Raw genomic sequence first — 11,866 nt, 5'->3', positions numbered from 1 at the left:
GGCTAAAAACAACTTGGTTGCTTAACGTAACCGAAGATTTGAAAATTTTAGGCGTCAAAAACTGGAAATCTCTTGCGCTGGATCGTGTTGAATGTAGAAAGATGGTTGGGGCTGTAATGCTAATAGATGATGATGAATTCACTGTTCAGAAAGAAAAATAACAATTTTTTTAGGGTGGAAATTTCAGCAACTTTATAACTTTCTAGAGCCCCTAGAGCCAGATCGACTGAAAGTAAAAAGCGTTCCAGGCATTAATATTGCAAAGTATTTATCCGCGAAATTTATGTGTTGCTGCGTTAGCAGTTATGTATCCACGCAACATCTAATATATGTCGATGAGAATATCGTAATTGTTGTTGTTGTAGCAGTACACCAGGCCCTACCAGTGCGGTGTAGTTACCAATCACTATCGTCTAACTCATCTAACGGTAGGCACAGGAAACGTGCAGTTTCGACAGGTTGGGTCTAAAGAGAGAGGGGTGGTAGGTGAGTGCATTTGATAAGCCATGTGAATATTGGACTTTCCGGACATATATTGAGTATGTCGGGATCGATTCGACCTGCTACAGTAAACATATCGAAATTGTGCCATAATTACGCGGGTCTCACGAGAGCGCTAAAGCTCTTCGCATACAAAAGCTGGTGGTTGTTCTCCGATAACGGCATTCGGGGTTCGGGAATTTAGGAAGGTGGTGAGAGTCTTCCAATGTATATCGTTTAGCGTCTGTCTACAAACTGTCCAGTCGAGTAGTTGCATTTGTGTTTTGTCCGGGATCTCGTCTGTGTAGATGAAAATATGTACCGTGACTCGCCTGGAAGGTGAGTCAGGCTTCAGAAAATGTCTACAGGGGTGGTTCCTATGGTAATATCCTAGCATAAATTGCTTGCTGAGCATTTTGCTGTGCTCCTTCGACGGATGCATTGAAGTCACCTCTCATGAAGGTGTTGCAGGGGGCACAGCAGGAAGCATCCTGGCTGTCCTGATGGCAGTATTTTACCAGGTCTGGAGCTTTGTCCACTGCGAAAAACTAGTGCCAGGTGACCAGACTGGCGCAACATAACTCAGTACCAATTGTTTGATTTGAGCACCTTGTTGCAGTTTTGGACCTTAGTGACAATTGCGGTTATGTGCGTTGAAAAGGAGAGCAAACTTCGAAGGGGACACCCTAAATTTTGGAGTTATTGGTGTGCCATCGACTATCACATTTAGCTGTGGTTTGACCTCCTTCGTCCAGGTGAGGAAGATGAAAGAACGCTAGAGATTCCTTGCAGTAAAAAAACGGTGTCATTGCCGGGCCCAGTCGTATGAGTCAGTATTGCCAAGTCTCCAGCAATGTCGAGTGAACGTATTTTTAATTAATTACTCATCCCTCGAACCACTCTCCCAAAAATGTTATAAACGTTCCCACGGCAACCGGTTCTACCTTACCGGAACGACCCCGATTTATATCCGGCCAAGAACTGTCACTCCAGCAGCATAAACCGTACGTGTATGTGGAATTTTTATCCTATTACAACAATATGAACAACATGTTAAAAATTCGTCGTTGCTGACTTCAACTAATATATACTGCACCGTATGCCCCTCAGCTCAACGAACTATTAATCAATCAATCAAATCCTTTTATTGCGTCTGTTTTTCGCAAGTTTGCTGATATCGAAAAATAAAGATTTTGGCTGGCCACACAGATCAGTATTTGGTTCTACCAGCCTTTCATTTGAAAGGATTCCGAAGTAGCAGTTGATTCCATTTCAAGCTCAAAGTGCACACCAAAAGCTCTAGCTATCACCCGAGAAATATAGTAACCTAATGGACAATGCCGAAAACAGAGCACATTTGGATATAAAAGTCAAAGGAAGAAAGTAATAGCGTCAAGTGGTAAAACTCCCATTTTTATTTCTGGATCGTAGTTTTTATATCCTAATTAATTTAAATATGTACTTGAACCATTTTCAAAAGAGTGAAAAAAACGGTAGAATTAAAAAAAATATATATATGAATTTAACAAAAAATTTTATAGAATGCTTTAACCCACTAGATCCCTTAAAATAGAGCCGCTTTGAACATTTTTTGGAAAAGTTTCAAAAGCAATGCATTAAGGTCGCTAGAGGAATAAAATATGTCTCAGAAAATTTCGCTAAGGGTCTGCTCATACAAAATTTGCATGAAACAAACGTAAAAGACTACCGAAACTAAAATATCAAATAGTTCACCAGTTCTCCTTTCGGTATGCAACATTTTTTATTCTTGTCAGCAATCGTGCGGGTGTTTGTGCATTTATCCACTCTAAATAGCCAACTCTGTGCTCAACCGAGTCTTTTACTAATTTATGATGCCCCCATTATTTAAGGCCACTTGCGAGCAGCAGTTGATTTTTATGAGCAGAGTTTTATGAAACGTAAGCGCAGGGGTTAAAATAAAGACATATATAAGTATTTTCTGCTTTTGCTGGAGGGATAATTTTATGAAAGAATTGAATATATCATGAGCTTTCTGAACTTAAAAATAACTGAATTTAATTTATTTAGTTATTATTTCATGCAATTAATTTCCGTAAATCTATCACATCGTCACTCATATCCTAGTAGCCATTAAAATTCGCGTGACTTATCTCTCTACTCCGGCCGGGACTATATAATGAATGCCATAATCCAATCTAGAAATTTTGCCACATCCACATATATGACATATTGATCACAGAGGCATTTGTTTTGATTCGACGGTAGTGTGGCCGAGACCATGCCACGCAACAGCCAACGATTGTTCCTCTTCAAAAACAATCCAGCACCTGAATCTCCGGTACAAGGGCCTCCCCGAACTCGCTGATCAGCAAATGTAATGGTCAAATAATCACGCGCCGGACATGCTGAGGTCACCGAACCTGCGCAGAAAGTGCGATTGGAAGTGAGGCTACGTAGAAGTGGACTTGATGCGAAACAAACCTCGTTTGACACAATTGGCACTTCAATAATACGCGGTACTCCTGCTATAGTTGGCTTACTGTGGTTCTTCGTATTTGAAATACCCCAACCTACAATAAAGCCGCGCTCACCAACTATATACTCGAGTTGACTAGCACCGCTCCACAGACAGGCTGGACGTATGTAAGTATTAAAACTAAAAGGAACAAAAGAAATTTTATTTTCACAACACTAAATTCGATTATTTTGATTACTTACCGCACTTGATGCTTTAACATCACCACCGCTATATCCGCATCATAGGTGCCAAGTAGATCATCATAGTCGGGATGTATGAAAATGTCACTAACCGGCGCTGCTATTGAGTATTCCTCATTCCAATTTTGCAGATTGTGCCGACCGAGAAAAACAAGCACCTCGTTGGCTGGGTAGCCTTGCTTATGTAGCTGGAAACAGTGCGCTGAACTTATGACCACACGTGAGGACACCAAGGTGCCAGCGCACTGATAAGTTAGTGATGTCAAATTGTTCACGTAAATTGCGGCCAACCATGGCCAGGCACCACGTTGAAGTATCGTCGCTGGCAAAGTGGTCGACGAGCTGTTGGAGTAACGAAAATGCGTGACATTTTCAGCGTTGTCAGCCATGTTCGGCAAAAGTATGGGCGGCCTGACAACGGATGTCTGAAGTGGGGTGTTGGTTCCATTAGCGTTGAGTTTACCACCACGCACTGAGGTAGCAAGCGGAATTTTCCAGTTCGCGGTGTGATGCCTTTGCTTTTCATCTGTGTGTGATATCAAAGGTTTGGTATTGCCAGCGACTAGTGTTGAAGCGGTAAGCTGCGGCGATGGTGTCCGAGAACGTATGAGTGGATCTATTTTTCCGCAAATGTTTTCATTTGCTTTGTACTTAGCTTTGCTAAAATGAAATAAGTGAAAGTATTGTGAAGAGGTTGAATGCGTTGATTTCGTACAAGATGATGGCAGTACAGTGAAACGTTGGAGGTGGTCTAAAAATAAATAAATTAAGACACGCAACGCATAGTTTTCAAACTAAGTAGATATAATTTTTTATTGTGCTCTAGGACTAGTGGAGGAAATTTCAGTCAAAAAATATATCTATGATAATGAAATCACTATAGATCAACTGTTAGTAAATTGTGTTAAGAGACTTGTGGAGCTAAAATATGTAATCTAATAAACAATTACACTAGATAACAAAACGAAAGAAATTAAAAAAATTAGAAAATCGCCACACTTGCGACTTTTACACTTCAGCTGTTGAGGTGAGAAACAAGATTTTACGGGTTAGGTCGCTGAAGAGATTTAAAAAAAAAAACAATTTTGCTATGTTTAAAAGTTTTTTGTATAAGTACTTAAAAATGGGATGCGCAAGCGATTAGAATGGGACAATTTTCAAAGTGTTCTTAAATATTTAATTACTAGTTTTAACCCGCGGCCCCGCTCGCGTAGGAGTACTTTTGAGGGATTTAGGACATGTATATAAAAGAATTACAAACAATAATTTCATAAAAAATAATTTTTTATGAATAACCATAATATTACAATACCCGGCATCCGTTGTTATACCTCATTGAATAAAATCAAAACAACCAATCAGAAAAATATCAAGCGAAATTTTTTTTATTAATTTTTTATCTCAAACCGCGGATTATGAAGTCTAGAGTGTGCTATAAATAGTGGGAAATAGGAAAATCTAAGATTTTTTAGATTCAATTTAAGCACATATTCGATTATTAGTGACGAATGAGAGTGCTGCCGCGGCCTGGGGGCTGTGGGAAGGGAGTTCCATCATAAAAACATGCCTATAACCTTCATTGGGTGAAAATATGAATGTATACAAATGTTTACGTCATTTGGTGTTGTCGTTTCGTAGTGATGCGCGAACAACGTACAGACATTCACCTTTATAGTATAGATTTTTTTTTATTTAGATAATAAACTTATTTGCTCTTAAATTTTATTTTATTTTATTTGAAATATTTCTTAAGCGCATGTTTCGAAAGCTATATTTTTAAAGTAGACCGCAATCATAGCTCGAACAAATATCGACCGATTGATTTGAGATTTGAACTGTATATTCACTATTACAATTTTTCTGGAAGTGCAGATTATTGATTTCGATATTACATAATTTTGGTTTTTTAATAAACAATCTTAATCTTTGAAAAACAAAAGCTCGCCGTACCAGAAAACAATTATATAGTTTATGTCATGTGTTTCAAGAAAAATTTGTTACAAAATTTTGATTTTTTTCACTGCCCCACTGAAAAAAAATATCCAAAAATATGCTTGCTTTCCCCACCACTACCATACAATAGCTTAATCTCTTAAGAAATTTGCGATGATATAATTTTTTCTATTCATAAATCTAGCCATAGATAGATTCTGGGTCATTACAGGTTCAACTGTTCGCGACGTCAAATCCTTGCCTACTCTTCTCGACTATTCGACTCAATTATCAAATTGCGCTTTTAACCACAGAATCCATTCGTGGACTACGCTTCTAGTGTTGGTTAAGTTTGAGGAGAATAGTTACAGGTCAAATAAAAAGTTCCGAGCAATTTTTCATTTTATTATGTCGATTAAACAAATACAACATGCAAGATACAGTTCATCCGAGGTAAGCTGAATTTCAAGTTTTTCATTATCAGAGCCAATGATAAAAGTTATGTTCGCGTAAAGTTTTAATTCAATTGTTCATATATATATACATATAATGCTTATATTATGTATATAAATTTAAATTTACACCATACTTTGCGATCAGCTGTTTTTCTCACTTGCAACTTCTTGCAAGTAAAAATGTATCCATTAAAAGCTTGCAACTCCCCTCAAAAGAACTGCCATTTGCTCTCTCACTTTCCCCTATTTTACAGTTTTGTTCATACATGAACACCAAAACTTCGTAATTTGTAACAATTTATTGGTAAAACTCCAAAAATAACAATAATTGTAAATTACTGTAGGATGTACGAAAACAAATAATAATCATTTTCCGTTCGTGCTTTTATAACTTCTCTTCTCTTTGCTTGGAGTGATATCCTCCAAGCGCTAACCGCTTAAGCGATTTTGGTCGAGTTTAGTTAAGTGCTCCTCATGTATTTTTTTTTTTTTTTGTACATCACCTTGTACTAAATACCTCCATGTATATTCTGAGCGAAATGCATCTTTCAGTTTTGAAGCTAACTTTTAAACCCTCTGTATCTGGTTAGTTGACATAGAATTTTAAGTCCCTTGAAGCAGTAATTAAATGTGATCTAAGATGCATAATTTTCCCCCTGTGTCAGCCAAATTGAGCTACTTAATAAATTCCTTTTCTCTTGGAAAAGTTACTTTTTATTTCAGAGCAAATCCTAAGGAAAAAGTACTCAATAGCAATAGTATTGTTTTTGTTGTGCCACAAAAGGTGGTCAAAAGAGGGCGTTAAGTTCATTCATGTCCCAAAAGATGAAATGAAAAGAAATCAGGCGAAAAAGTTTACGTCTATCACTTTTCGACAAAGTACTTCGGGATAGGGCCAAATCGGAAAAGGGCGAAGTTGTCTAGTGATGCTCTTCCGATGCCCATGGAAATTTTGCACTGCTGAAATGAGCCTTAGAAGCCCCATCATTTGGTTGACGTTTGTGCGCAAATAGAATAAATCCTTTTTTATTTAAAAAGTGTTGCTTTATTTAAACGAAAGTTAGAAGGCCCAACCAAAGCAATTCATTGGGCTTGGGACGATATGGCACAGGCAACATCCAAAATTCGTGCATGAATTAACATATGTAGTTCTTCTGAGAATGGAAAAAATATCTGTTTTTGCGGAAAACTTATTGATTTTAAGATATAGGTTGTCAAAGCTTTTGCGAAATGTACCCACAGTTGCAGAAATTGTTAAAATTCAACAATTAAGTTGACAAAATAAGTAAAGGTGTATTTTATTTCTGTATAGTTTTGCTTAGCATGATTGTTAGTCAAACCACGAGGTTTTGCATTTAGGGATTTTTACCTTTCTAAGGCCTGCAATAATTCACAGCAAATTTAGAAAACATTACTTAGTTAAAGCTTTACAAACCAAAATACCATTATAACTATATAATATATGAAGAACTCGGTAACTTGTTGTCAATATATTTATATGTGATGTGCTAATATTATTTTCTTTAATGTCAATGGCCTTGCAAACAAATATATGTTCCCCGCGTTTTTCTAGTACGTTAAAAAGCACGAAGTTTTTGAACTTATAGAGACCCACCTAACTGAAGAGAAAAGAAATCAAGCAAAGAACTATTTCTCAGATTGGAAACCGGCAAGCCGTAGCAGCAAATGTGGAAGAGCTTCTGGATGTTGCGGCATGGAGTCAAAAGAGAATTGCAAAAAAAGGGCATACGACATAGTTTCAAAACGAAAATGGAGTAGTTGTGATAAGATTTCACGTAAAGGATCACATAATAACATTTATACCATCGTATATAAGTGGAGCAGCTTGGCACGAAGAAATTGAGGTGGTAAAGGAATTTTTCAAGGAAAGCACAGAGATGGTTTCAGTTGTTATGGGAGATCTAAATGTCAGAGTTGGAAATCTACAACAAAATATCGAAGACTTGTACGCAGCTACATTCTCAGCTGATATTGGAAAAAGGAGCTCAAAAGGCATGGTATTAAATAATAAGGGCAAACATTTTATAGATTTCTGTGAGGACTATGATATAATTATATTAAATGACAGAACAACTGGGAATGAGGAAGGCACTTTGACTTACATAAGTGCAGTTGGTAACTCTGTAAACGGTATATGTATGTGTAGTATCCCTTGAAGGTTTGAAATACGTTGAAAGGTTCGAAGTTGAATCAAAAGTATGGCCAGATCATATGCCAATTAAATTAATATTAAAAATCAATATGTTACTAAACGAATTGTAAAACATCAACTTATTGCCGAAGGTAATGTTTAAAGAAACAGATGAGATAAATTATCACTTAAGCCTAAACCAACACCTAAATAAGTTTAAAAATGGAGAAGAAATAATGGATCTGGAGAAGCTTGCCAACGTAATAAAAATGTCAGTGCCACAGTCTCCTACCAGAAATATTAAAATCACTTTTAAAAATGCATGGTTCACTTTCAAATGTTTTAAGGTTGGGAGTTTAGCGAAGGATATAAGAGGAAACTCATTTCAAGTTGGTACAAAAATACTGCGAACGATTTTAACCACTACTTTCAAAGCCTACTAAACCAACCGTAATTAACAAAAAGACATTTATTACGCAGATAAAGATATAACTTTTATGGAAGTCGAAAAAACCATTGAAAATGCTAAAATAAATAAAGTGCCAGGAGAAGATAGAGTACCTTATGAACTGCTAAAGTTTGCTTCGCCAGAATTCCTGTTGGAGTTAACAAAGGCATACAACATAATTTTTGAGACTGTTAGAATCGATGAGACTTTTGAGAAACAATAATTTTCCCAATTTTTAAAAAGGGAGAAGTAAATGCAACCAGTAACTATCAAGGAATATATTTTATGAATTCTATCGCAAAGGTGTTAATGGTATTGATTAACTCAAAACTTGCAAATTGGGTAAAAAAACAAAGTGCTCACAGAATTCCAAGCCGGCTTTAAAGAAACTATTCAACTGTAGATAACATTTATAATCTTTCGTCTATCCACGCATATTTTGTTGATTTATAAACTTCAACAGATGGAAATATCTAGCAAGACAACGAACCTGATAGAAAATATCTACGAGAAGGTGCACTATTGGTTGGGGACATGAATATACGTATTCTCCTTTGTACCGATGATATTGTTCTCTTGGCGGATAACCCTAAGGTCATGCAATCCGTGAGTAATAACCTGGAGAAATACTGCGCTGAATGGAATATGGAAGTAAATCCGAATAAATCGAAGGTGATGGCCTTTAGAAGAGGTGGACGACTTTTCCAGGCAGAAAAATGGTGGTATCAAGGTAAGGAAATTAAATTGGTGGCCGAATATAAATATCTTGGTGTCATTCTCACACCCAAAATGGCATTCGGCAAGCACTTAGCCGCCAGAAATGCTTCAGCAAAAGCTAGTAATAATTGCAGATGGAACGATTGTTTAGCGAAGCCATTCATTTCATTAAAATCAAAATGGAAGCTTTTCCAAGCGGTATGCAGTGCGATACAAGCTTTCGCAGCTCAAATTTGGGGTTATGCCTTATTTGATGAAGTAAATAAAAGAATCCTCAAACAACCCGAGTTCACTCCGAATTACGCAATAACACTAGAAACTAATTTAGAAGATAGCCAAATTTATTCTTTAGAACTACACGTGATGTATATCTGGAAAACCATTTATAAATACAATTGCAACAGACTCCCACACAAACTAACACAAGGCATCTTAATTAAAAATGTGTGTTTGGGTTAAACATCTGAACGACATGGGAATGGAGTACGGTCTAAAGTTTGAAGAAAATATCACCGCTACAGACTGGCAAGATCGCTGTGTGCAGCTTTTTACCAAAATGAAAATAAAAGATCTCAACATGGCAAGGCAAAAAGCACAGTCAAGCGCGACGCGAATTTATAAAGATTTAGACTATTCACATGAGATATGCGACTAGCTGACATTACAACAATTTTCAGAACAATACGTGGTTTACTAAAGATAAATGCAATCCATACGTGGATACCCATACCCAGAAAATTTGCACCCTTAAACGAGGAAGAAGATATGCACGTCCGGTACTGAAGGAGATCAGAACGAGATACCTAAACGCAGCGAAGCTAAATGAAGCAGAATTAAGATATATACTCAAGGGCCACAATTGGAGATGACCAACTTGCTTTACATACTCAGCCTCCCTCTATAGAGAATTTCTTATTGCAGAGTTTAATTATTGATTAACTTTTGAGCTGTGATAGACAACATTGTTATTGTTAACATCATTATTATATTAAATTATGAAAGTGTAGGATGCAAAATTTATAAATAAATAAAGAATTACTACTACTATATATGTGACAATTAACGAGAATGGTTAAGTTAAAAATGTAAACAATTAGTACCATTCACAAAATAACATAATATTATTTTATTACTTTTTAAGAAAAGGGATAAACGTATGCCCCTTTTCCCCTTTCTTCGTAATTGTACCAATGGATTGAGTAGCACTCGAAATCAGTTGTCAAATTTTACAATACCTTTTTATTATTGAATCATGTTTAAGGCCATCGACTTTTCACCTCTTTTTACCCTCTTGCAATAGTATCACAAATGATGAACTAATCTTCTTTCGTCCGATTGGGCCCACTCTTACTACCTAACCTAAGTTAACCATCCACTTGTGCAGCAACTTCAAAGCACACACCAAAAATTGGAAAAAAGCTCAGCCAAACAACTCACAAAAGGAAATATGTGAATATAGAACCTATGTATGTATATAATCTTTTTTTTGTGTTCATAGAGGATCATTTTTTAAGACCCTGAGCAATACAGGCTTTATAAATTAAAAATACCTATATGCATTTGTTTACCCTTAAGTTACCCCCGTTTCACTATGCCTACCAACTTACATTTCTGCATGGTTCATTGGTATACGTTTCGCACTAAGTTCCGTATCGATTGTCATGGAGGCAACGTCATCGTCTTCCTCTTCATCCGTCATCTCAGCAGCAGCGAATAGTGCGTCTTCCGGCATTGTGCCTGACGGCTCATCACCACCAATGAATGTAAATTTTCTAGTATGCTCGAGTTGAATTTGTGTCACGAACATACTGTGATCTGCAAGCAACAATCGATTACTTATTACAGACCGCCAAGCAACTATGTATGAATTATCAGGTAACAATGTACACATTACCTAGGTGTAAGCACTTGTGGTATATGAATAAATATATGAATATATGGTAGATGTATGCATATGTGTTAGTGTACCTGTTTGACCCACACAAATTACTTGATTGTTTGCAGATACTTGCAGCAGTTTCGGTGGAAAATGCACCCGGGGGAATTTAATTTTATAAAGGACCGGCACACCGGTATGCAATTGGCCACGCGAGAGCAATTCAATTTCACCCAGGTAGTTCTATGGATATATAATAAATATACTTAATTAAATTTACCTTTGTACTCAGTGACTTCATAGGCGCCTCACCGTTGGCTTTCCGCGCATGGAGAGGGTCACCTTGATATGCAAATCCTCGTTTGGATCCGGGTTACGCACGGTGAGCAAGCCAAACCACTCAGTGCCATCGTAGTTGTATTCGAATATTTTCGGACACGGACTTAAATGTATACCATGGGTTAGAATTCGATTGATATGCTGAAAAATAATGATAATTAAAGTGACAATTGGAAAATGCATTTCGAATTTATTTAAACGCATTTATTAAAAAAAAATTAAGTTGGCGGACAAAAGCATTTTGCGCTACTTATAGCTTTAAGTGTCCATAAGACTCTCAAATATTAATTATGTTCCACTTGTTTCACTTTTTTAGTTTTTCCTTTTTTTATTTTTTAATTATTCACAAATTTGACATTTGTTGTCGTCTCCCTATTGCCTGCACTGACTTACTCATTTGCTTGGTTTTTCACTCTCTAATGGTGCCAAACTGACTAGCGATTGTTTTTTTGTTTGTTTGCTACTCAGAGCTAACACTTTTTACGTATTATTGTTGGCATTTGTTTAACGACAATTTCCGTAAAGCTCTAATGGGACAACCCTGCAGGGAAAATCTGAGCTCCTGAAAGAAATGTCTGGTCCAGAATTAGAACGGTTTGATCAACTGTGAGCCACTTCGCAACAAATTAGTGATGTCAATAGCTAATTTCGCATATTCTTAAATACGCTCGGGATCCCGGAAAGCGCCTCTGGACATGACTTTCTTAAATTCAGTAAAATTCCAATCAGCCTAACATTTTTTGTAATAAATAAGGATCAGCTTAGTT

At 36.7% G+C, this 11,866-nt stretch overlaps 1 protein-coding gene across 3 annotated transcripts; it reads right to left on the bottom strand.

Moving 5' to 3' along the window:
- Nucleotides 1-2,500: 2,500 nt before the first annotated feature.
- On the bottom strand, nucleotides 2,501-11,488 carry LOC128856592 (serine protease gd). Of its 3 annotated transcripts, none has more exons than XM_054091901.1 (6): nucleotides 11,408-11,474; nucleotides 11,073-11,240; nucleotides 10,853-11,003; nucleotides 10,492-10,699; nucleotides 3,181-3,840; nucleotides 2,501-3,118 (listed from the first exon to the last, which is right to left on the bottom strand). In XM_054091901.1, exons 2-6 carry the CDS (start codon nucleotides 11,088-11,090, stop codon nucleotides 2,632-2,634), a joined length of 1,524 nt encoding a protein of 507 aa, XP_053947876.1. In that variant the 5' UTR covers nucleotides 11,091-11,240; nucleotides 11,408-11,474; the 3' UTR covers nucleotides 2,501-2,631. The 3 variants fall into 3 exon arrangements, with proteins under 3 accessions (XP_053947876.1, XP_053947875.1, XP_053947877.1); XM_054091902.1 differs by having other exon boundaries at nucleotides 2,793-2,882; nucleotides 2,944-3,118; nucleotides 11,073-11,488; XM_054091900.1 differs by having other exon boundaries at nucleotides 11,073-11,487.
- Nucleotides 11,489-11,866: the final 378 nt, after the last annotated feature.

The sequence above is a fragment of the Anastrepha ludens genome, chromosome 3 (assembly GCF_028408465.1).
Source record: "Anastrepha ludens isolate Willacy chromosome 3, idAnaLude1.1, whole genome shotgun sequence".
Lineage (NCBI taxonomy): Eukaryota > Metazoa > Arthropoda > Insecta > Diptera > Tephritidae > Anastrepha > Anastrepha ludens.
Note: the sequence above shows the minus strand (reverse complement) of the source record. Positions and strands in the feature narration are given on the sequence as shown.

Excerpts from the sequence above, each read along its gene's own strand:
- LOC128856592 (XM_054091900.1), bottom strand. The coding sequence starts at position 11,303 with ATGCGTTTAAATAAATTCGAAATGCATTTTCCAATTGTCACTTTAATT. Across the intron at positions 10,700-10,852 it reads AATTTGTGTGGGTCAAACAG|ATCACAGTATGTTCGTGACA; the intron begins GTACACTAACAC and ends TGTTGCTTGCAG. Across the intron at positions 3,119-3,180 it reads ATGTTAAAGCATCAAGTGCG|TTTTAATACTTACATACGTC; the intron begins GTAAGTAATCAA and ends TGTTCCTTTTAG.